Source organism: Hyperolius riggenbachi, chromosome 7 (assembly GCF_040937935.1).
Source record: "Hyperolius riggenbachi isolate aHypRig1 chromosome 7, aHypRig1.pri, whole genome shotgun sequence".
Taxonomy (NCBI): Eukaryota; Metazoa; Chordata; class Amphibia; order Anura; family Hyperoliidae; genus Hyperolius; species Hyperolius riggenbachi.
The window spans coordinates 298,614,914-298,641,548 of record NC_090652.1 but is presented as its reverse complement, the minus strand read 5'-3'; the positions used below and the strand labels follow the sequence as shown (position 1 = coordinate 298,641,548).

At 48.8% G+C, this 26,635-nt stretch overlaps 2 protein-coding genes across 2 annotated transcripts in view; both read left to right on the top strand.

The window, feature by feature from the left end:
* The first annotated feature begins 3,596 nt into the window (after positions 1–3,596).
* On the top strand, positions 3,597–11,031 carry LOC137525162 (tubulin alpha-1A chain-like). Its single transcript, XM_068246037.1, has 4 exons — positions 3,597–3,719; positions 5,714–5,936; positions 6,043–6,191; positions 10,001–11,031. Exons 1-4 carry the CDS (start codon positions 3,717–3,719, stop codon positions 10,982–10,984), a joined length of 1,359 nt encoding a protein of 452 aa, XP_068102138.1. The 5' UTR covers positions 3,597–3,716; the 3' UTR covers positions 10,985–11,031.
* Positions 11,032–16,937: 5,906 nt separating this feature from the next.
* The window catches only part of DNAJB2 (DnaJ heat shock protein family (Hsp40) member B2), a 55,691-nt gene continuing 45,993 nt past the window's right edge, over positions 16,938–26,635 (top strand). The window contains exons 1-2 of the mRNA XM_068246036.1: positions 16,938–17,050; positions 22,175–22,359. The gene's annotated coding sequence lies outside the window, so the exon portion shown is untranslated. The remainder of the gene's footprint in view (positions 17,051–22,174; positions 22,360–26,635) is intronic.

The window sequence follows — 26,635 nt, the reverse complement described above, 5'->3', positions numbered from 1 at the left end:
ACATCGTACAGTGGGCAGCAGTCACCAGAAAATCGCAATGTGGGCAGTGCTCACCAGAAAATCGTACAGTGGGCAGCGTTCACCAGAAAAATCGTACAGTGGGCAGCAGGCACCAGAAAAATCGCAATGTGGGCAGCAGTCACCAGAAAATCGTACAGTGGGCAGCAGTCACCAGAAAAATCGCAATGTGGACAGCAGGCACCAGAAAATTGCAATGTGGGCAGCAGGCACCAGAAAATCGCAATGTGGGCAGCAGGCACCAGAAAATCGCAATGTGGGCAGCAGTGACCAGAAAATCGTAATGTGGGCAGCAGACACCAGAAAATCGTAATGTGGGCAGCAGACACCAGAAAATCGTAATGTGGGCAGCAGACACTAGAAAAATCGCAATGTGGGCAGCAGTTACCAGAAAATAGCAATGTGGGCAGCAGTGACCAGAAAATCCTAATGTGGGCAGCAGACACCTGAAAATCACAATGTGGGCAGCAGACACCAGAAAATCGTAATGTGGGCAGCAGACACCAGAAAATCGTAATGTGGGCAGCAGTCACCAGAAAATCACAATGTGGGCAGCAGACACCAGAAAATTGTAATGTGGGCAGCAGACACCAGAAAATCACAATGTGGGCAGCAGACACCAGAAAATCACAATGTGGGCAGCAGACACCAGAAAATCGTAATGTGGGCAGCAGTGACCAGAAAATCGCAATGTGGGCAGCAGACACCAGAAAATCGTAATGTGGGCAGCAGACACCAGAAAATCGTAATGTGGGCAGCAGTGACCAGAAAATCGCAATGTGGGCAGCAGACACCAGAAAATCATAATGTGGGCAGCAGACACCAGAAAATCATAATGTGGGCAGCAGACACCAGAAAATCGTAATGTGGGCAGCAGACACCAGAAAATCGTAATGTGGGCAGCAGTCACCAGAAAATTGTAATGTGGGCAGCAGACACCTGAAAATAATACAGTGGGCAGCACCTGTAAAAAAAAACCAAAAAACAATTCACTCACCTGCCTGGCAGTCTCCTCTCCTGGCCTCAGATCCCCCGATGATCCTCCTGCACATCTCCCGCGCTGACAGGCAGAGTGCAGGGCTACGGCAAGATGGCTGCCGAAGCCCTGTACTGGAGACACAAAATAGTCTCCAGAGCAGGGCTTCGGCAGCCATCTTGCCTTAGCCCTGCTCTGCCTCCCGGGAGACTGCAGCTGCGGGGAATGAACTGGACAGGTGTTCCGACGTGATAACCTACACGTCGAATTTGCCTACATCCACTATCAAACGGTGTTCCGACGTGATAACCTACACGTCGAATTTGCCTACATCCACTATCAAACGTATAGCAGGAGGATTAGGCTTAGGGTTGGGGGAGGGGAAGGGATAGTAAAAGTCTATGGGATGTAGGTTAGTTCGACGTGTAGGATAAAGTGTTGGAGCACCGGCGTCTATTAGACGCTGCGGCCAGTTCAACACCTGGCTGGGGGGATCCTGGAATCGGGAGAGCGCTCCCCCCGCACATGGCTGGCGGGCACCGGAGCTGCCCCGGGCCCCCCTGCGGCTGAGGGGGTCGCATCCCCGGTGGTTACGCCGGTGTTACCTGGGGCTTCTAATGGTCCCCCGCAGACATCCTGTGCCCGCGCAGCCACTCAACGATGCTCCAGTCCCCGCCTCCAGTTCACTTTTGGAACTTCCGACTTTAAAGTTGGAAAACCACTGTGCCGGCGTAGCCTGCACCCTCGCTTCTGCTGACGTCACCAGGAGTGTATTGCAAAGGCTCAGTACCGTCTGCGTCTGCGCAGTACGCTCCTGGTGACGTCAGCGGGAGCGAGGATACGGCTGTGCGGCAAGGACCGGAGCATCGGTGAGTGGCTGCACGGGCACAGGATGTCTGCGGGGGGCGGAGCATCGGTGAGTGGCTGCACAGGCACAGGATGTCTGCGGGGGGTGGAGCATCGGTGAGTGGCTGCACAGGCACAGGATGTCTGCGGGGGGCGGAGCATCGGTGAGTGGCTGCACAGGCACAGGATGTCTGCGGGGGGCGGAGCATCGGTGAGTGGCTGCACAGGCACAGGATGTCTGCGGGGGGCGGAGCATCGGTGAGTGGCTGCACACGCACAGGATGTCTGCGGAGGACCGTTAGAAGCCCCGGGTAAGTTCAACTCTTTTTCCCCCTACCCCCCTACAGTATTCCTTTAAGCATAGGGGTACCTATTAAAAAAAAGCCAGTGACATGCCTATGTATTTTGTAAATTGCTGTAGAAGATGCCCGTGCTATATAATTACATAATGATACTGTAGGGCATTATGCTGGGTACACACGATACGTTGTTCCGCTCCATAGATGGATCCGATAGATAATATGCGGCATGTCCGATATTCCTTCCGATTGATTCTGCACTCGATTTCTCATAGAAGTGAATGGAAATAGATAAGAAAAACAAGCGAAGATAAGAGAATCCAGTGCAGAATCGTGCAGAAACAAAACGATCGGGTCGGAGAATTGAGTGGAAAAACGTAACGTGTGCACCCAGCATTAGACTATGACTAGGATTAGATTGTGAGCTCCTCTGAAGACAGTGACATGACTATGTACTCTATAAAGTGCTGCAGGAGAGGTCAGTGCTATATAAATACATAATAATAATATGGTAGGACATTACACTATGACTATGGTAGGACTAGGCTGTGAGCTCCTCTGAGGACAGTCAGTGACATGACTATGTACTCTGTAATGTGCTGCAGAAGATGTCAGTGCTATATAATTACATAATAATATGGTAGGACATTACACTATGACTATGGTAGGATTAGATTGTGAGCTCCTCTGAGGACAGTCAGTGACATGACTATGTACTCTGTAATGTGCTGCAGAAGATGTCAGTGCTATATAATTACATAATGATAATCAGGTAGGACATTAGACTATGACTATGGTAGGATTAGATTGTAAAGTCCTCTGAGGACAGTCAGTGACATGACTATGTATTCTGTAAAGTGCTGCAGAAGATGTCAGTGCTATATAATTACATAATAATAATATGGTAGGACATTAGACTATGACTATGGTAGGATTAGATTGTGAGGTCCTCTGAGGACAGTCAGTGACATGACTATGTACTCTGTAACGTGCTGCAGAAGATGTCAGTGCTATATAAATACATAATAATAATATGGTAAGACATTAGACTATGATTATGGTAGGATTAGATTGTGAGCTCCTCTGAGGACAGTCAATGACATGACTATGTACTCTGTAATGTGCTGCAGAAGTCATTGCAGTATATACATTTATAAGTAATATTCAGCTAAGCCTTCCCATCATTTTGGAAGTAACTCATTTATCAGCAGGTTTATGTCTCTCTGAGTTTCCCTCCCTTTCAGCCAGTTTCCCTCCTCACTTTTCCCTCCCCATCTCCCTCCATGTCTGCAGCGCCCCCTGGCTTTGTGCCGCCCCGGGGGAGGGGGGGGGGGGTCCTGCAGTGTTTGTCCAGTGATAATTACACCTGGCTGGTAACTGCATGCAGCCCCTCCCAGGCAGCACACAATGCAGGTGGAGGAATGTGCTGTCACCAGGGCTCCTCCCTCCTGTTACTAAGGACGCTGCTGTCACCAACTCCTATATATATAGGAAGGGAGAGGAGAGGAGAGAATATCACTGCTCCAAGTCCGACCACCTAACTCATCGGAAGCCGGAGATCTTCTACACCCAGCAACATGGTGAGAGCCTGACCCTATATGCTATATCTATATGACTATACTACTACTGTATATACACCTCTGTCTGTATAATATCTGCATAGTATAGTATTACCTATGCATAGTCTTTGTGTGACTGCACTGTCCATACATATATCTATATTACTATCTATGCTACTACTGTATACCTCTGTCCATATAGTATCTGTATGGTATTATCTATGCATGTTCTGTGTGCGGCTGCACCGTCTCTAAACCTATATACTAATATTATACACCTCTGTCCATATATCTGTATATTGTTACCTATGCATAGTCTATGTATGACTGCACCGTCCCTATATCTACTGTATATGCTAATACTATACACCTCTGTCCATATAATATCTGTATAGTATTACCTATGTATAGTCTATGTGTGACTGCACTGTCCCTATATCTATATACTATTTTACACCTCTGTCCTTATAATATCTGTATAGTATTACCTATGCATAGTCTATGTGTGACTGCACCTTCCCTACCTATATCTATATACTACTATTATACACCACTGTCCTTATAATATCTGTATAGTATTACCTATGCATAGTCTATGTGTGACTGCACCTTCCCTACCTATATCTATATAGTAATATTACACACCTCTGTCCTTATAATATCTGTATAGTATTACCTATGCATAGTCTATGTGTGACTGCACTGTCACTATATCTATATACTAATATTATTACACCTCTGTCCTTATATTGGAGTTGATTCACTAAACTGTGCTAATTCATAGCGCGGCCACGCTAGCGCTTTGCGCGCGTTATAACGCACATAACGTTTTTGCATGCAAAAAATTGTGTTTGTTCGCAAAAATCGGTACACGCGTTATAAGGAGTGCAAAACGCTAGTGCTATGAGTTAGCACAGTTTAGTAAATCAACTCCAATATGTGTAAAGCATTACCTATGCATAGTCTATGTGTGACTGCACCGTCCCTATATCTATATGACTATACTACTGCTGTATATACACCTCTGTCCATATATAATATATGTATACTATTACCTATGCATAGTCTATGGCTGACTGCACCGCCCCTACCGATATCTATATATGACCACTATAGTACTAATGTATATACTCCTCTGTCCATATAACATCCGTATAGTATTATCTATGTACAGTATATTGTATGTGTGACTGCACCGTCCTTACCTATATCTATATGACTATACTAATTCTGTATACTGTACACACCTCTGTCCATATAATATCTGTATAGTGCTATCTATGCATAGTCAATGTGTGACTGCACTGTACCTATATCTATATACTAATATTATATACCTCTGCACATATAATATCTGTATAGTATTACCTATGTATATTCTATGTGTGACTGCACCGTCCCTACATCTATATTATTATTTCTATCTATACTACTATTATATCCCTCTGTCCATATGATATATGTATAGTATGTATATTCTATTTGTGACTGTACTGTCCCCATTTATAGTACCATCTATATTAATATTATATACCTCTGTTCATACTGAAATGTATATTATTATCTATGCATATCCTATGTGTGACTGCAATGTCCCTATCTATACTACAATTATCAGAGGCGTATCTAGAGGGGTGCAGGCATGGTTTGTGCCATAGGTGCCACAGCATTATGGGCACTATGCATGCCCCTGAGCTGCACCGCCATGCCTGCCTTTGCCTCCCCGTCAAACACAGGCAACCATAACACATGTACGCAAGAAACGATGCTGTTTTAGATCGGAAGGGGGCTCTGACGGGAGGAGGGGTGGGTGCGTGCGGGGGCCCAACACTGAAGTTTGCCCCAGGGCCCTGCATAACATACCACTACAAACCCACATACAAATACCAATATCAATGTGTTTTGTGTGAGGGCAATGTTGTCATTAGCAGGCAGCTGTTTTGCCTATTCAGTATAACTGACACAGCACACTGCCTATCCTGACCCTAACGGTATCTACCATTTACTCCATACAGAGGGAGTGCATCTCAGTCCACGTTGGCCAAGCCGGAGTGCAGATTGGCAATGCATGCTGGGAGCTGTACTGTCTGGAACATGGCATCCAGCCAGACGGACAGATGCCCAGTGACAAGACCATCGGTGGTGGAGATGATTCCTTCAACACCTTCTTCAGCGAGACCGGGGCTGGCAAGCATGTTCCCCGAGCTGTGTTTGTGGACCTGGAGCCCACTGTGATTGGTGAGTAGACCGGCTATCATAGTCTATGAAGAGATCATGAAAACTTGGAGGTGTACCTAAGAATGTAGCCATTCAGATATTAACCGTTATTATTGTATCTCCACAGATGAGGTGAGGACCGGAACTTACAGGCAACTCTTCCACCCTGAACAACTCATCACCGGTAAGGAGGATGCCGCCAACAACTATGCCCGCGGCCACTACACCATCGGCAAGGAGATCATCGACCTGGTGCTGGACAGGATCCGCAAGCTGGTGAGTTAGCTGAATGATTGTCCTGCAAGTCCTTCTCCATTATACATTTTTCGAATTGGTCTAGATACTAGAAGGCTTGCGAATTCCGTAAAGTCCTTTGGGACTTTGCAGAAAGGACTGCCCTACCATTCATTATCCCCCACTTCTGCCCTATGATTGCTGGAGCCATTGTTAAGGCGCTCAAAACTTGGCTAAAACAGACATTGTTTCTGGCCAGTAAGTAAGATTTCAGGCTTACGAAATACATTCCCAGCCTTAAAGAGAACCAGAGATGAAGCACCCTCTTGTATTTTACCTTATAAATCAGTGGGAACATGACAGTAAACACCTAATCTGCTCTTTGTTTCATTGTTCTCTGTTTAATCTGACTGTTATCACCTCTGACAAGAATCCCCGACTGAGCACTCAGTCTAGCTTTGCTACGGAAAGATTATAGCTGAGTCTGTCTTCTCTGGTGTCTTTTCAAGCCCAAGCCTGCCCCCTTGTGACTCTGCTATAATGACTCAGCTATAATTATTCCCGGCAAAGCCAGACTGAATGCTCAGTCCGGGATTCTTATCACAGCTGATAACAGACACTTTTTGCAGTGAGGATGAAACAGAGAGCATGGTAAGTGTTTTCTCTAATGTTCTTACTGATATATATGGTAAAATACAGAAGGGTGCTTCCTCTCTGGTTCCCTTTAAATGTATTTAAGTTTTTCAGCCAACTCCCATTTTCAGGTTTTATAGATTTTTGAATATTTTATTCCCATTTTGGCGCCTCTCTCCCCATTGCAAGCCATTGTTAAAGCTGACCTGAACTTCCTCTCTGCTCTAAAAGATAAGCAGCAGCATAGTAGGCCTTTAAAGAACATTTCTTTGTTACAGCTGATAGAAATCCTGCAATAAATCTGCAATGCGTCTACTTCCTGCTTTCATGGAAGCACATGGGGTTAACATCCGGTGTTTACAAAATACCTGCTCTGCCAAGATTCCTGAGCTGACACAGCTGAGAGATCAAATTACAACTTGTGATTAGTCACAGATGAGATATAAGACAGGCTGGATTTCTTATGTTTTCCTTCTGTCCTGTGCAAGAGTTCCGGTCCACTTTAACCACTTGCCGACCGCGCACTCATAACGCGCGTCGGCAAAGTGGCAGCTGCAGGACCAGCGACGCAGTATTGCGTCGCCAGCTGCAGGCTGATTAATCAGGAAGCAGCCGCTCGTGCGAGCGGCTGCTTCCTGTCAAATCACGGCGGGGGGCTCCGTGAATAGCCTGCGGGCCGCCGATGGCGGCTCGCAGGCTAAATGTAAACACAAGCGGAAATAATCCGCTTTGTTTACATTTGTACGCGCCGTAAGGCAGATCGGCGATCCCCGGCCAATCAGCGGCCGGGGATCGCCGCCATGTGACAGGGGACGTCCCGTCACTGGCTGCACAGGACGGATAGCGTCCTGTGCAGCCCGGATCTCCAGGGGGGGCCAGGTAGGAGAGGGAGGGGGAGGATTTCGCCGCGGAGGGGGGCTTTGAGGTGCCCCCCCCCGCAACACCCGGCAGGCTGGAGCGATCAGACCCCCCCAGCACATCATCCCCCTAGTGGGGAAAAAAGGGGGGCGATCTGGTCGCTCTGCCTGCACGCTGATCTGTGCTGGGGGCTGCAGAGCCCACCCAGCACAGATCAGCTACAACAGCGCTGGTCCTTAAGGGGGGGTAAAGGGTGGGTCCTCAAGTGGTTAAAGAGAGTCTGAAGCGAGAATAAATCTCACTTCAGACCTCATAGATAGCAGGGGCACGTGTGCCCCTGCTAAACCGCCGCTATCCCGCGGCTTAACGGGGGTCCCTGACCCCCCAAATCCGCTCCGTACAGCGGGGGAGCGCTTCCTGGTTGGGGCAGGGCTAACTGCCGCAGCCCTGCCCCATGCACGTCTGTCAGCGCGTATCTCCGCCTCTCCCCCGCCCCTCTCAGTCTTCCTTCACTGAGAGGGGCGGGGGAGAGGCGGCGATGCGCCGCTGACAGACGCGACTGGAGGCAGGGCGGCAGCCGTTAGCCCTGCCTCCAGAAAGCCATAAATCACGACCAAATCTGCGACCAAGTGTTGCAGTGGTCGCTTTGGGGGATCAGGGACCCCGTTAAGCCGCGGGATAGCGGCGGTTTAGCAGGGGCACACATGCCCCTGCTAACTATGAGCTCTGAAGCGAGATTTATTCTCGCTTCAGAGTCTCTTTAAGCTGGTCACATACCCGGCGGTGTTAATTACTATTCCCCCTCCAGGTCGACGTGGATGGTGGGGAATGAAGTAATTATTGCGTTTTAAAAGTAACTTGAGCTCCATCTTCTGACGGCGCCGAAGTTACTCACTGTGCGCCGCTATAGATGTAATTCCTATTACGGTATACGGTGGCGTCAGCTGCGCCCAAATCTCCTGCGCTGTATTCCTCGTGTGTGGCCACTACAACATAGTCTTGGGGGATAGGCCAGTTTTACACTCTCTAAGGCTCAACACACACCATACAATCTTGGTTGTTCAATCTTACCACTTTCATGTAGTATAAGAGCTTCTCCAATCAATCATTCGAGGTATTTTCAATCTGTAGGCCCTTAAGCCCAATCTACACGATACGATTCTTTGTGCGATTCGATTACAATTCTATTTACGATCCGATTAAATCCGACATGTCCGATCGGGATTCGATTCAATTCGATTTGCCATTGTTTCGCAATGGCAAATCGGATTGAATCGAATCGAATCCCAATTGGACATGTCGGATTTAATCGGATCGTAAATAGAATCGTAATCGAAACGCACAAAGAATCGTATCGTGTAGATTGGGATTTATACTACATCGATTTGGTAAATCTGTACAACTAAGATTGTATGATGTGTGCTGAGCTTAAGGCAGATTCTCTTGTTATTAATATATACCGTTTACCCTAAAATAAGACCTACCTCGAAAATAACCACTAACATGATTTGTGAGGGTGCTCAAAATAAACACCCTACTCCAAAAATAAGCCCTGGTTACAATTCATAACAAGTAAATAGAGTCCAGGCAGCTACGGTATACATGTAAAAAGTAAATTCAATTGGCAGTAGAATGCAGCAGGACAAATAAATCCAATAACAATAAGGGATAGAAAGTGCCAGACTCTTGGTAAGTGTAGATAGTTGGACATGGAAAAAGTAAATGGAGTCCAGGGGCGTAACTACAGGGGAGTAGCCCCTGCAACCGCACGGGGGCCCAGACCTGTGAGGGGCCCCAACTACTACTTCACTCTCTCCGATAAAGGGGTCCATCCTTCAGATCAGGTGTTTTTGTGGCTGCACTTGTTATGGGTGTGAATATTATGATGTCCACACTCGTTTTATGACTGTTGCAACCTTGGGCCTCAAGGCTGTGAGAGTCACCAGGGGAAGGGTAGGGAAAGGGTGTAAATGTTAAAAGGCCCCATCAAAGTTTTGTGGCGGAGGGGGGAGAGCATGATTTGTATTTATGCCTCTGATGGAGTCACAAGAAATTTATGATGGAATTCAGGGTTTGTTCCTGGATGTTTTTCGTTTGTTAGAGAATAAGACGTCCCTTGAAAGTAAGCCCTAACACATCTTTTGTAACAAAAATGAATACATATTTCTGGGAAACACAGTATAATGTATATAATGAGAAGTCAGTATATCCTAATTTAGCTTCAGAATGGTGTCAGCAGAGAGGCAGGGTACCCTGCTCAGGAAATCTTGCCTCTGGAGGCCTTGAGAGATATTAATTGCCTTCAAATTATAGATGAGTATCAATATTTAACTGACTTCATTGTGCTTCTTCTCCCTCAGGCTGACCAATGCACAGGTCTCCAGGGCTTCCTCATCTTCCACAGCTTTGGTGGTGGCACTGGCTCTGGTTTCACCTCTCTCCTGATGGAACGTCTGTCTGTTGACTATGGCAAGAAGTCCAAGTTGGAATTCTCCATCTACCCAGCTCCTCAGATCTCCACAGCTGTGGTGGAGCCCTACAACTCCATCCTCACCACCCACACCACCCTGGAGCACTCAGACTGTGCCTTCATGGTGGACAATGAGGCTATTTATGACATCTGCCGCAGGAACCTGGACATTGAGCGCCCGACCTACACTAACCTGAACAGGTTGATTGGCCAGATTGTGTCCTCCATCACAGCGTCCCTCAGGTTTGATGGAGCTCTGAATGTGGACTTAACAGAGTTCCAAACCAACTTGGTGCCCTACCCCCGTATCCACTTCCCTCTGGCCACCTACGCCCCTGTGATCTCTGCAGAGAAAGCCTACCATGAGCAGCTCTCTGTGTCTGAGATCACCAATGCTTGCTTTGAGCCAGCCAACCAGATGGTGAAATGTGACCCCAGACACGGTAAATACATGGCTTGCTGCCTGCTGTACCGTGGTGATGTGGTGCCCAAGGATGTCAATGCTGCTATTGCCACCATCAAGACCAAGCGCACCATCCAGTTTGTGGACTGGTGCCCCACAGGGTTCAAGGTTGGTATCAACTACCAACCACCAACAGTGGTTCCTGGTGGTGACCTGGCCAAGGTACAGCGTGCTGTGTGCATGTTGAGCAACACCACCGCCATTGCCGAGGCCTGGGCCCGTCTGGACCACAAGTTTGATCTGATGTATGCCAAGCGTGCCTTTGTGCACTGGTATGTGGGTGAGGGTATGGAGGAGGGCGAGTTCTCTGAGGCCCGTGAGGACATGGCTGCCCTGGAGAAGGATTATGAAGAGGTTGGCACTGATAGCGTGGAAGGAGAGGGTGAAGGAGAGGAGGGTGAGGAATATTAAACTATTGAACAAAACCTCTGAAATAAAGTCTATTTTTCTGAATAAAATATTGTGCGATATTTATTTCAGTATGTCAACTTATTATTTTATGCAATTTCCCCCTCCCAAAAAATGACAGCTTACATATAGTTTATATAATTTCGCTTCCCATGATGCATTGCCTCTGAACAAGTATGGGTTTCTATGAAGGCTGATATGCAGGGCCGCCTATGAAGCATAACAGGGCAGAGAAGTGTATGGGGCCCAAGGGATTCTGGGGTCCAGCCAGGGGGGTCCTACCATGAAGCACATGAAGGCACTTATCAGACACTTGATCAGAGCTGCAAGTTCTGTGGGGGGTGTTTGCTGGTATAATATATAGATTCTGAGTGTCAATCAATAGTAGCATCAGCTGGCTGCAGGGGCGTTGCTAGGATCCTAGGAGATCAGAGGGCACCTATGGGCACCAGGAAGTGGCTGCTACCTGCAGCGGCATAGCCCGCTGCCACAAAAATGGGCGTGGCAATGCAGGGAGTGGGTGTGGCCAAATGTACATGAATTTAGCAGCGATGTAAGGTAAAGATAATGGGCCTGCCCATCAAAATGTTGGATGGAGCCCCCGTCCTTTAACCACTTGAGGACTGCAGTGTTAAATCCCCCTAAAGACCAGGACATTTTACCTAATTGACCAGTGCAGCTTTAAGGCATAGCTGCAGGGTCACACAACACAGCACACAAGTGATTCCCCGCCCCCCCCTTTTCCCCTCACCAACAGAGCTCTCTGTTGGTGGGGTTTGATTGCCCCCCCTGTGTTTATTTATTTTTTAATAAATATTTATTGTTTTATTTTATTAATAAAAACGTGTTGTTGTTTTTTTTCCCCCTTTTCCCTCCCTTCCTCTCTAATCAGTGTGATCAGCTGTCATAGGCTACAGCCGATCACTCACCAGCCTATGGAGGGGACAGCCGTGTCACACGGCTGTCCCCAGTACAGCGCTGCTGCCGATCGCAGCGCTGTACAAGTAAATAGACGGCGATCATGCCGTCTAACAGACTGAAGAGGGGGCGGGACTCCGCCCCCCGAGCATGAGATGCACGTGCAGCGTGCGCGCGATCTCATGCAAATTAGAGCCCCAGGACTTGACGCCAATTGGCGTTAGTTGGTCCTGGGGCTGCCGCTGCAACCACGCCCATTGGCATGGGGCGGTCGTTAACAAGTTAATTAGATGGTTTACAATCAGTATAGGCATAGAGTAAAGGCATAGAGTAAAGATACATACACACATTTGATTTTGATTGGTCAATCACTAACCAATTTTACCACCCCCATGTAGTTTGAGGGCTAATAGACTTTGAATACTATGAACAGAGCTAAGCTTAGAAGTAGTAAAATTGGCTAATCAAAATTGTATGTGTGTACCAGGCTTTACAGCTAATACTGTACATACTGAAAGTAGCAGGGATCAGCACACAATACAGCTGGTTTACAATCAGTAAAGGCACAGAGTAACACCTTATACTGTACACACTGGAGGTATCAGAGATCAGCAAACACTGCAGCTAGTTTACTATCAGTACATGCATAGAATAATAGCTTATACTGTACATAGTGGGGGTAGCAGAGATCAGCACACACTGCAACTAGCTTACTATCAGTACAGGCATAGAGTAACAGCTTATAATGTACATACTGGAAACAGCAGTGATCAGTACAAGTTGCAGCTAGCTTACTATCAGTACAGGTGCAGAGCAACAGTTTATACTATACATACCAAGGGTACCAGAGATCAGCACACACTGTAGCTAGCTTACTATCAATACAGGCACAGAGTGACAGCTTATACTGAATGTACTGGGGTAGCAGAGAACAGCACACACTGCAGCTGGTTTATTATCAGTATAGGTACAGAGTAACATCTTATACTGTACATACGGGAGGGGGAAGATCAGCACACACTGCAGCTAGTTTACTATCAGTATAGGCACAGAGTAACAGCTTATACTGTACATACTGGAGGCTGCAGTGATCAGTACATGCTGCAGTTAGTTTACTATCAGTATAGGTAAGGCTGGCTGTGGCTGGCTGCACTCATCTCCCTGGCCTGCTGCTCCACTACTTTTCTGTCACTGTCTCTCTCCCACTAACTCCCCACCCCTCGCAGTTGCTTACTTGCTGGCTGCCGGCATGTGCTTGCTTCTGGAGGGGAAGAGGCACTAGCCGGGTTGGCACCTGCGGTGTGGTGGTCTGGCTGCATCTGTCTGGCTGTGTGTGGGTCCTGGGGGACCAATTTGGTGGGCGTCAGGGAGTCAGACTGAGGAGGACACCAGGTTGAGGAGTTGGCACTGCCTGGCACCTGGTCCTGAGGTGAGAGCGAGGAAGTGCGGGGATCTGCGAAAATCACATCTCTCGGCATCTCCTCCAAGTGCAGGGTGGGCGGAGCTACTGATGCTCTCTCTAGCACCCTGCCTTTTTAATTCAAAACCATGGGTAGAAGGCAGATGGATGAACTCTCTAACTGCAGGCTGGCCACTGATGATTACGAGTGGCAAGCACCACCCACAACACGGTGGCCGCCGTCTTGCAGTCTCGGACGAGCTGAGCAGGCAATGTATTTAGGGCACCCCCGTTGGGGCACCCCAGAACTGAAATTAGGGGCACCCCAAAGCCATATATACGGGGCACGGGCCCCGAATATATGATGCTAGCGACCCCACTGGCTAACTGTCTCTCACACAGACCTCCTGTCCCCCACTGAGTGCAACTTCTCATCATTATTCACTTCAGTCTCCGCCCCTCCCCACATGCAGTTCTGAGACTGTTGGCAGCAGGTACATTTCTCCACTTGTAACTTCTGCGTGCTTTTTATTCACATGTGAACATACTGGACTGGACACTTTTTGCTCAAATGTAAATAGAAGCTGAGAAATGTTTTTTTTGTTTTTTTTTTTACACAATAATGCCTCTTGTACATCATATCTTTTGGGCAACACCAATGTCATTTCCTGACAAAAAATTACTTGCTGGTTGAATAAAAGTAACTTAAAGTCAAACTTTGCCAGGGGTATAAATAATTATGGGCAGGACTGTATACTGTGTATATATATATATATATATATATATATATATATATATATATATATATATATATATGCAGCCATTTTTGTATTAAAGTGGAAAAAAAGTGAAGTTTTGGATCAGGATGCCATTTATTGGCTGATTTAAAAATATAAGAGTAAGCTTTGGGCTATTGTGCCTTCATCAGACTTGAATCCTATACGCATGATATAAGTCTGATGAAGGCACAATAGCCCAAAGCTTACTCTTATATTGTGAAAATAAACCAGGGACGGATTCCTGCTGCCCCATAAGCACATCTGAGTCCCTCGCTGTCCTCCCACACGCACACGCGCACAAGACCCAGACTGGACCCGACTGAGCCAGTTACCGGGGTTGATTGCGGCTGATTGGCAGACCGCGTGAGGATGGTGTTGGACTCAGATGCGCTTATAGGGTGGGAGGAAGCCCCAGGTAAGTATCAGATCTGTAGATAGCGATGTCTCTGGTACACTTTAAGTTAGACAATAAACAGGGGTGTAGAAATAGGGGTTGCAGAGGTTGTGATTGGATCGGGGCCCCGAAGGGCCCTCCCTCAACTGCAGTATTAGCTCTCTATTGGTCCTGTGCTCATAATAATCATTTCTATAGATACTTTGAATAGTAGTAATCCTTAACAAACTGCTCGCCATCCCCTTCTTGCACCTCTGACACTGTAGTTGCCGTTGGCAGGTTTTGGTGCACCATATCAATTGTTATGTATAGAGTGCTTGGGGGGCCCCATTGTAAAACTTGCATTGGTGCCCACAGCTCATTAGCTACGCCACTGACAATAAATTGTATCATCCTGACTCAAAGCTTCTTGCTTTTACTGATGGGTAACACTGTGCAATCTGTGCAATACTCTACTGCTACTTCTGTAAAGCAGCTGACCATCATCATCCAAAATATCAATGCAGTAAGGAAGCTCCCTAAGCATGTCAGGGACCTGCCATCAGCACAGCCCTCCACAGCATGCAGATATAAGGTCCCCAACCTGCCCAAGTGCCCATGAGAACTGCAATGTCTGGTTCATGAGTAATTGGTTCATTTGAGCTGGTTCTTTCCTGTGAGTTGAGGCACGTTTCCCTAACACTACTACTGCCTATAGAGCGCGCCCTAGTGGCTGCAGCTCTGGCGGTTTGAGTCCGCCAGGACTCATCATGACTCATCACAAACCGTATCAGTTTAGTGGATGAGACAGGAACTGCAGCTGCACAGGGTCCCTTTCCACTGCAAAACGCAAAGGTTGCAAACAAGCGTTTGCGTTGTTAATCAATTTCGATGTGCATTTTTTTTTGCGTTTGCGTTTTTCTGATTGACAAGTGTCGTCTTGATGTTTGAAAATAGATACAATACAAAACGAAAACGCATTTCTATGCGTTTTTCATATGTTCCTAATGAAACGCAAAACGCATCATAATTGCACAGACATGCATTTAGCATGCGTTGTTGGCAAAAACACAGCTACCTGTAGTGGAAAATAGTGTTGTCCGGATCATGAACGATTCGGATCTTTGATCCGAATCTATTTTATGAGTCGATCATCCGAATCATCAAAATGAACGATTCGGATAGCAAAAGGGGCGGGGCCAGAAGCGACACGCCCCATCTCAGCGGGCAGCGGGGTCCTGGAAGCAGAGCTGAGATGGATCGCTCTGTTGGAAGGGAGGCAGCCTTGCAGGGACAGCAGGTAGATGAGAGAGAGGGGACATCGTGCCACTGCCAGATATGTGTAGAGCACACATACTGGCTATAATGTGCTGCCCATTACAGGCTGGCTGTTCCGTAGTTGTGCCCAGTGATCACATTGGAAACTTTTGGCTCAGCACAGCTCAGTAACTTTGCAGGCACTGTGATTGCAGAGCAAAATGATCCTCCTCCACTCGGCACTAAAGAGCTGCACTTATCTTCTGGGAATGCTTTCTATCACTGTGCGACGTTTGCATGGAAAGTACACAGATGAGCATATAGGTGAAATACATGTAAAGCATATGATTGCTGCATGTGGGTATTGTTTGCAAGCAAACATTTCTGCTCTCTGCTCGTCCCTCCTCCCTTCTCTGTCCACTCCATGCCCTCTGTCCATCTTCTCCCCTTCTCTGTGTGTCCACCCCCCTCCCCTTCTTCTGTCCTGCTAGTCATTTCACCCCCTGAATGCTTCGGTAGTAAAATGATCCGAGATTCGGATCAAAGATCCGGATCTTTTCAATGATCCGATTCGAATCATCCGGATCATTGAAAAGATCCGAACTTCCCATCTCTAGTGGAAAAGGGCCCACACACAGCTGAAAGAGAAGGAGCCAGGAGGAGAAACAATAGATGTCTGGGCCAATTAGCAGGGGAGGGGAGTGACTAGCAACAGTTACTGCTAGTCACACCCTCCCCAGTGAAATGAATCAAATGATTCGGTTCATGATCCAGTTCTTTTTAATGAATTGAATGGGATGAATCGAATCATTGAAATGAGCCGGACTTCCCATCACTATATAGTGCCCAGATATAAAGCCCCAGTCCCGCCTATCTCCCGCCCAGTCCCATCAGCACAGCCCTCCACAGTGTGCAGATCTACAGTCCCCGCCCTCTTCATTAGCATAGCCCTCCACAGTGTGCAGATCTAGTCCCCGCCCTGCTCATTAGCATAGCCCTCCACTGTGCGCAGATCAACAGTCCCCGCCCTGCTCATTAGCATAGCCCTCCACAGAGTGCAGATCTACAGTCCCCGCCCTGTTCATTAGCATAGCCGTCCACACTGTGTGCCTTGTCTATAGTCCCCACCCATCTCCCGGCCCGTCCTATCAGCGCGCTTAGTAGGCGGGGCTGCGTCTGGTATGCAGAGCGGATTGGCTGCGGAGGGCCGAGGCTCGCCTGGTATTTTCTGGACCTTTCTGCTCAGCTGGCGGTGACGTCACCAGGGCAGCAATAATAGAAGCCGCAGCAGCAGTGACTGTAGTGACAGACGGGAGAGACGGTGACAGCGACAGCGGGAGGAGGTGAGAGAACGCGGGCTGCTCTGCATGCTGCTGGGGGGGAGGACGTGTGAGAGGTGACATCATAGGCTGAGGGTGTGACGTCATCATAGGCCAGGCTGCCAGGAAGCGGGGGCATCAGGAATCATATCGGGGGGGGGGGGGGGGAGGGGGTTGGCTTGTACTGCTGGGACAATACTGGGGGGATTATTTAGGTAGGCCAGACTTATAGGTTGTATTTATGTGGGGGCTGCTATGATATGCTGGACAGATATGGGATTACTATATATGGTGTCGGTATAACATTACTATACATGCTGGCAGATATGGGGTCACTATATATGGGGTCGCTATAACATTACTATACATGCTGGGCAGATATGGGGTCGCTATAACATTACTATACATACTGGGCAGATATGGGATCCCTATATATGGGAACACTATAGCATTACTACACATGCTGGCAGATATGGGATCACTATATATGGGGTCGCTATAACATTACTATACATGTTGGGCAGATATGGGGTCACTATATATGGGGTCGCTATAACATTACTATACATGCTGGCAGATATGGGGTCACTATATATGGGGTCGCTATAACATTACTATACATGCTGGCAGATATGGGGTCACTATATATGGGGTCGCTATAACATTACTATACATGCTGGCAGATATGGGGTCACTATATATGGGGACACTATAACATTACTATACATGCTGGCAGATATGGGGGTCACTATAACATTACTATACATGTTGGCAGATATGGGATCACTATATATGGGGGTCACTATAACATTACTATACATGCTGGCAGATATGGGGTCACTATATATGGGGACACTATAACATTACTATACACGCTGGGCAGATATGGGATCACTATATATGGGGGTCACTATATGGGCAGCACGGTGGCGTAGTGGTTAGCTCTCTCGCCTTGCAGCGCTGGGTCCCTGGTTCGAATCCCAGCCAGGGCACTATCTGCAAAGAGTTTGTATGTTCTCTCCGTGTCTGCGTGGGTTTCCTCCGGGCACTCCGGTTTCCTCCCAGATTCCAAAAACATACAGATAAGTTAATTGGCTCCCCGTAAAAATTGGCCCTAGATTACAGTACTTACACTACACAATATAGACATATGGCAATGGTAGGGATTAGATTGTGAGCTCCTTTGAGGGACAGTGACAAGATATATATACTGTACAGCGCTGCGTAATATGTCGGCGCTATATAAATACTAAATAATAATAATAATAATTACTATACATGCTGGCAGATATGGGGTCACTATATATGGGGTCGCTATAACATTACTATACATGCTGGGCAGATATGGGATCCCTATATATGGGGACACTATAGCATTACTACACATGCTGGCAGATATGGGATCACTATATATGGGGTCGCTATAACATTACTATACATGTTGGGCAGATATGGGATCACTATATATGGGGTCGCTATAACATTACTATACATGCTGGGCAGATATGGGGATCACTATATATGGGGTCACTATAACATTACTATACATGCTGGGCAGATAATGGGGGTCAGTTTAACATGACCTCCCCATACATCAGGGGTCTCAAACTCAATTTACCTGGGGGCTGCAGGAGGCAAAGTCAGGATGAGGCTGGGCTGCATAAGGAATTTCACAATCACGGCGCATCGCCGCCTCTGCCCGCCCCTCTCACTCCTCCTTCACAGAGAGGAGCGGGGAGAGGCGGCGATCCGTGCGGCGATTGACGTCAGGAGGGGCAGAGCTGAAGCTGAAAGCTCTGCCCCTTCCAGGAAATGCCGGCGGATTGCCCCCCGGGCGATTTGGGGGCTCTGCAGCCCTCGTTTAGCGGTGGGGATGCGGCGGATTACTTGGGAGCACTGAAGCGAACTATAAGGAAGCTTTTGCCAGCGAGGGCCACAAAATATTGTATCGAGGGCCGCAAATGGCCCTCGGGCCGCGAGTTTGAGACCCCTGCTATACATGCTGGTCATGAGGTCACTGCACTATGACATGCTGGACAATTATAGGATCACTATGACATGCTGGACAGATAATGAGGATCACTATACATACTGGACAGATAATGAGGATCACTATCAGGTGAACACAGACTGGGGACATCTGGGGTAGCAGTTCTGGTTTTGATAGGAGTCTCGTTTTTGTTTACAACCTAATGCCCTTACTGTACTGCAGATGGCGTCTTGGTAGGACTAAAACCTGGGACTCTTATGCTGGATCTACACCATACAATTTTTGTTGCTGATCGATTATTTCCAGCATGTCCGATCTGAAGATCGATCAATTTTTATTTTTTTTTGAGCGATTTTTCTGACCGATTCCCATTCGTTTCTATGGGAAACAGTCAGAAAATTGCTCAAAGAATCAATCGATCTTCAGATCGGACATGCTGAAAATAATCGATCGGCCAGGTCATGTCCCGCGCCGTCCTACGAGTCTCCGTACCCTGCCGCCAGCACCGGTCTAATCATTTGTCTAACTACTAATACTGAGCGCTCCCACTCTCGTCTCTGGGAGCTTACGGTGCATTACGAGAAAACCTCGTACTACGCCTGTGCAGTAAGCTCCAGACTCGCGCGGCCATCGCCACGCAGCTGCAGTTGTATTAGAGGAATTAAACTTAGACCGGGACCAGCGGCGGGGAACGAGTGATCGGAGGAGGGCGGCACAGGACATGACAGGGGGCCGATAGAAGCCCCAGGTAAGTGTCAGTTTTTTGTTTTTTAAACCCTCCACATAACCCCTTTAAGGTGCCTATACATCTAGCAGCTTGGCGGGCTGATCGACCATGCAATCTGATAATTTTATCCAATCGAGTGGTTCCAGCATGCTCCATCGATAATGCCCGATCGATAATAAATGACTGATATCTGGGTGAATTGTTAAAGTGAATTTGAAGTGAAAATAAACTTATGATATAGTGATTTGTATGTGTAGTACTGATACACAAGTCGGATTTCCGCGAAAGACGTGACCCGCAAGCGCAGAGCTGACCCATTCACTGTCAATGGATGGGATTAGCAGTGCAGATGGCGTGCGATCGTACGTGTTGCGTTCTGATCACACAACAATCTGCACTAGTAGATGTGAGCGAGGCCTAAGGCACCTTCCCCACGCTGCGTGCAATCTCGACAACTGTAACGATGCACGGCACTTGCGTAGCAATGGGATTTTCCCTTATTGTTGTTTATTTGGCATTCCTGTCCAACCGATGAACGCACTATTGCCCGAAAGGTTGGCCAGAAATCTGCTTGTGCGTACACATTAGACTGTTCATAACCTTTATTATTAAACAACCACTATCACAAACATTTGTAAAATTTAAAATGCATACCGTACATACAAAGTAGATTTCTCCCAGGGTAAAATGCACGAGAAATTATTATATTTATTTATTTTAAATGTTTCTGTCACAGTAAGTAATGAAAATGTGACAGATTTTGGACTAGTCCATCTCCTCCTGGGAGGGTTATCCGTATTTTTCCCACAATCCTTCAGTGCAAGGTGAGACGTCGTCCCTCCTAGACACAGGAAAAGACAGCACTTCTACTATAAAAAAAAATCAAAAAAAAAATCACATGGTCACATCTTTAAACAGATTCTTGCAGGTTTTCCTACTCACTATTTTGGCACTTGAACTCAGCAGCTGCGAACGGCTTTTGTACATAATACCTGAAATACCCCATGAGGAAATGGCCTAGTCCAAAACACATTTTCCTTACCTACTGTAAGTGACAGCGACATAGGAGAAAAGTAGTTTCTACTGCATTTTAGTCTGGGATAAATACTTTTTCGTATGTATTTTAATTTGTACAACTTTTCAGAATGGTTGTCCCATAAAAGGCACAGGGATGTCCTCTGGTGTATAGAGAGGCCTCCTTATCTATGAGTTACACTGGTGTCAGGCAGTGGGGCAGCCGGCTGTGCTGGGCAGGATTATCAGGATGCCACATGGGATTATCTCTATTTGAGATTAGCCTTTCCTGTTGGCAGAATGCCAGAGTGAGAACTGTCAGTAAGCACATTTATTCCAGCACTACCAGTGCATCGAATACCTCCTCTTTATTAAAGTGGACCTGAACTCTTGCACAGGACAGAAGGAAAACAAAGAATTGCACCCTGTATGTATTTAGAGAGTTTAGCCTGTCTAGTTCTGTCTAATTCATCCTCATTTGTATCTAATTACAAGTTGTAATTTGATCTCTCCCCTGTGTCACACGACTGCCAATGGCTTATAAGCTCATTTAAAAACACAGGATGTTACCAATCTGTCTGCTTCCATGAAAGCAGGAAGTAGACACACTGCAGATTTATTTTAGGATTTGTATCAGCTGTAACAAAGAAATGTTTTTTTTTGATTGAAGGTTATTATTTTTTTTTAGAGCAGAAAGGAAGTTTTGAGTTAAGGTCCACTTTAAAGAAAACCTGTAACAACAAAAGGTTCCCCTGGGGGTTACTCACCTCGGTATGGGGAAGCCTCCGGATCCTATCCAGACTTCCCCCGTCCTCCTGTGTCCCACGGCGGTCTTGCTGTGCCCCTTCGAGCGAATATTTACCTTCCCGGCACCAGCGCAGAGCAGTATCTGCTCTCCACCTCGGATATAGGCGGAAATAGCCGATCTGTGTCGGGCCGCTCTACTGCGCAGGCGCAAGTCTCTTGCGCCTGTGTAGTAGGGCAAACCCGACAGAGATCGGCTATTTTCGCCTATCTCCATGCTGAGAGCCGCAACAGCGCCCCCGCTGGAGCCAGGAAGGTAAATATGGCAACCCTTGTCAGGCTTGTCAAGTGTGGATTGGAGGAGACTTCAGGGGAGCCAGTGCTGCATTGCCTGCAGCTACAGGGGAGGGGGAAGTCTCATTGGGACCCTGAGGCTTCCCCCTACCAAGGTGAGTACCCCCCAGGGGAACTTTTGTCATTACAGGTTTTCTTTAAAGTGGACCTAAACTCAAAACTTCCTTTCTGCTGTAAAAAAAACCGAGTCTCTTTAACTTCCAGCAACAACCTGGAGCTGTGATAAGTGAGGCATCATTGGGCAGTGAGAACTGTCAGTGAGCACATTTATTCCAGCACTACTTCTGTGCATCTAACGCATCTGTTTATTACCTTCCAGCAACAACCCGGAGCTGCGATAAGTGTGACCTCTATCGGCAGAGCAGCGTGCGATGGCGTGATCTTCTGTCAGTGACCTGTACATCTCTTGTCCAATCGGAGTTCGTTCTACTTGCGTTCCAAAACTTGCCTACAAAAGAGTCGTCAAAAATAATTTTCCTGCCTTTTATCTTTGGAAACTTGTGGGTAAGTGTGTGTCCTGCGTTGTATTTCTTTTGACTTTCAGCCGAAGTGTGATGTTGATCTATAAAGATGTGCAGGATGTGTCAACAGTTATTCAGTTATTATCCACAGGACAAAAAAAAGTTTTCGGAATCCGTTGAAGGGGTTCTGTTGACGTTTTAAAAAACAAAAACTGCCACTTACCTGGAGCTTCTATCAGGCCTCAGCAGCTGGAATGTCCCGCGCCGTCCTCTTCCGATGCGATGTTCCCCACCGCCGGTCCCGGTGTAATTATTCGTCTAACTAGACTAATAGAAGTGTGGCCATGTGCCTGCATAGTAAGCTCCCGCTGACGTGCACGGGAGCGAGCACGTGCGCGCCCATAGCCGCACTTCGATTCATCTAGTTAGCCGAATAATTACACCAGTGCCGTCGGCGGGGAACAGCGCATCGAAAGAGGACGGCGCAGGACATTCCAGCTGCTGGGGGCCAATAGAAGCCCCCAGGTAAGTGGCAGTTTTTTTTTTTTTTTTAAACGTCAACAGAACCCCTTTAAAGGAAACCTGAACTGAGAGGGATATGGAGACAGGCCGTTCTTCTATGAAGCAACTTGAATCACATGCTTCAGGGTGGCAACAATTAGAGGGTGGCAAGAGGCTGTTCCCTCCCCAAATGCCCCTCCCTCACTCCCTGTTTTACCCTCCCTAGATGTATGGCGCCGCTTCACTCGCCTGCTCTCAGCGTCCCAGTGATAAGATCTCTATCCTTCTGTCCAGCGTCCTATATCCATAGCTACAGCGGGGCGTCATGTGACCCGTTACCTGCTGCCGGGTCACATGAGGCGCCGCTGTAGTCGGAGAGGAAGCAGACTTCACGTGTGGCTGGTGTTACCATTGCTAATCTGCAATGGTAGCGGGTGAGAGCGGGTGAGTGATGAGGCACCGGAGCAGCACATACCGGCATCCTGAGGATCAGATGCTGCAGGCCAGCAGGGAGGCGATGCTATGGGAGGAGGTGCAGCACATACCCGGCATCCTGGGGATCAGGTGCTGGGGGCCAGCAAGGAGGGGATGCTATAGGAGGAGGTGCAGCACATACCCGACATCCTGGGGATCAGATGCTGCAGGCCAGCAGGGAGGAGATGCTATGGGAGGAGGTGCAGCACATACCCGGCATCCTGGGGATCAGATGCTGCGGGCCAGCAGGGAGGAGATGCTATGGGAGGAGGTGCAGCACATACCCGGCATCCTGGGGATCAGATGCTGCGGGCCAGCAGGGAGGAGATGCTATGGAAGGAGGTGCAGCACATACCCGGCATCCAGGGGATCAGATGCTGAGGGCCAGCAGGGAGGAGATGCTATGGGAGGAAGTGCAGCTCATACCCGGCATCCTGGGGATCAGATGCTGAGGGCCAGCAGGGAGGAGATGCTATGGAAGGAAGTGCAGCACATACCCGGCATCCTGGGGATCAGATGCTGCGGGCCAGCAGGGAGGAGATGCTATGGAAGGAGGTGCAGCACATACCCGGCATCCAGGGGATCAGATGCTGAGGGCCAGCAGGGAGGAGATGCTATGGGAGGAAGTGCAGCTCATACCCGGCATCCTGGGGATCAGATGCTGAGGGCCAGCAGGGAGGAGATGCTATGGGAGGAGGTGCAGCACATACCCGGCATCCTGGGGTTCAGGTGCTGCGGGCCAGCAGGGAGGAGATGCTATGGGAGGAGGTGCAGCACATACCCGGCATCCTGGGGATCAGATGCTGCAGGCCAGCAGGGAGGAGATGCTATGGGAGGAGGTGCAGCACATACCCGGCATCCTGGGGATCAGATGCTGCGGGCCAGCAGGGAGGAGATGCTATGGGAGGAGGTGCAGCACATACCTGGCATCCTGGAGATCAGATGCTGCGGGCCAGCAGGGAGAAGATGCTATGGGAGGAGGTGCAGCACATACCCGGCATCCTGGGGATCAGATGCTGCAGGGAGGAGAGGAGATGCTATGGGAGGAGGTGCAGCACATACCCGGCATCCTGGTGATCAGAGGCTGCGGGCCAGCAGGGAGGAGATGCTATGGGAGGAGGTGCAGCACATACCCGGCATCCTGGGGATCAGATGCTGCGGGCCAGCAGGGAGAAGATGCTATGGGAGGAGGTGCAGCACATACCCGGCATCCTGGGGATCAGATGCTGCAGGGAGGAGAGGAGATGCTATGGGAGGAGGTGCAGCACATACCCGGCATCCTGGTGATCAGAGGCTGCGGGCCAGCAGGGAGGAGATGCTATGGGAGGAGGTGCAGCACATACCCGGCATCCTGGGGATCAGATGCTGCGGGCCTGCAGGGAGGAGATGCTATGGGAGGAGATGCAGCACATACTCGGCATCCTGGGGATCAGATGCTGCAGGCCAGCAGGGAGGAGATGCTATGGGAGGAGGTGCAGCACATACCCGGCACCCTGGGGAGCAGATGCTGGGGGCCAGCAGGGAGGAGATGCTATGGGAGGAGGTGCAGCACATACCCGGCATCCTGGGGATCAGATGCTGGAGGCCAGCAGGAAGGAGATGCTATGGAAGGAGGTGCAGCACAGACCCGGCATCCTGGGGATCAGATGCTGTGGGCCAGCAGGGAGGAGATTCTGTCTTGGAGGAAGCAGAGGGAGGTAACGTATTGCCAGTGCCTGCAATGCACACCCTGATGTCTCTCTTTTCTGGTCCGGTTTTGCACACGGGATTGGGGGGGTTGCCCTCACAATATATTGCTTCAGACAGGCCAGTATTTGCCCTTACTTCTGTTTGTTTTTTTGTTTTTTTAAACCCATGCCACACCCCCTTCTGCCTGCCTGTGCCATGCCTTCCCATGCTTGCCATGTTCCCTGGTGTTGGCCATGAAATGCTAAATTCAGAGCTGGCGCACATTTTATGCAATTTACGCGGCTTGGACCAATCAAGAGGCAGGATCAAGTTGGCCCTTATGGATTCTCTCAGTTTTTCTTCTTTTGGGCTTTCTTCGTATACACTTTGCAGTAAATAATTTTTCCTTGAAGCACAAATGACCCCATTTTATCCACCTTCACCAGGTGGCCGGGGCAATGATCAGAGCAGGATCTTCCACCAGGCAATCTAGGCAAGTGACTGGGGCCAAGTGGTTGTCAAGGGGCCCACCTGACACCTTCTTTGACCTGTCTTCACTTCAGCTTACCAAAAGGACCACAAGGGGGCCCCAAATATACTATATTGCCTAGGGCCTGGTTACATCTTAACTCCTAACTCCCCCCCCCCCCCCCCCCCCCCCCCCCCCCCCGGTGGTAATACTGAGCTGAGCGTGGGTGCAGATTCACTTACTCAGAGCGGTAAGCCCGAGCTCAGCTCGGACTGGCCCAAAACCGCAGCGTGCTGCATGTTTATGGGTCCCGCGTGAGATCAGCGCTGCCAGTGGGACCCGGGCTTCTCCCCCTGGCCGCCAGGATTCCCTTACCTACATTCTTTCCTGGATCCCCAGTGGTCAATCAGGACAGCCGAGCGCCGGTGTGCGGCGTGATCTCATGGGGGGGTAGGCAGAAAAGTTAAAGTGGACCCAGACTTTTGCACAGGAAAGAAGAACTGCACATGTCTGTCTATCTATCTATCTATCTATATCTATCTAATAGAGAGAACATTTAGCCTGTCTAATTCCTCCTCATTTGTCTCTAATTACAAGTTGTAATTTGATCTCTCCCCGTGTCACCTGACTGCCATGGCAGATAAGATCATTTGGAAAGCTCAAGATGTTAACAATATAGCCATTTGGTTCCTAACTGCTTCTGAGCTAAGTGCTTCTGCCTTAAAGGGAAGGTTCAGGGAGGGTGGGTAAAAAATAAATCAATTTCCACTTACCTGGGGCTTCCTCCAGCCCGTGGCAGGCAGGAGGTGCCCTCGCCGCCGCTCCGCAGGCTCCCGGTGGCCGACCTGGCCAGGCCGGCTGCCAGGTCGGGCTCTTCTGCGCTCCAAGGCCCGGAACTTCTGCGTCCCACGCCGGCGCACTGACGTCATCGGGCGTCCTCCGGGCTCTACTGCGCGGAGGACGTCCGATGACGCCGGCGTGGGACGCAGAAGTTCCGGGCCTTGGAGTGCAGAAGAGCCCGACCTGGCAGCCGGCCTGGCCAGGTCGGGTCAGCCACCGGAGACCACCGGGAGCCTGCGGAGCGGCGGCGAGGGCACCTCCTGCCTGCCACGGGCTGGAGGAAGCCCCAGGTAAGTGGAAATTGATTTTTATTTTTTTTACCCACCCTCCCTGAACCTTCCCTTTAAGGTAGCCATACACTGGTCGT

Coding starts and splice junctions, on each gene's coding strand:
- LOC137525162 (XM_068246037.1), top strand. Junction 5,937..6,042: donor CCTGGAGCCCACTGTGATTG/GTGAGTAGACCG, acceptor GTATCTCCACAG/ATGAGGTGAGGACCGGAACT. Junction 6,192..10,000: donor TGGACAGGATCCGCAAGCTG/GTGAGTTAGCTG, acceptor CTTCTCCCTCAG/GCTGACCAATGCACAGGTCT.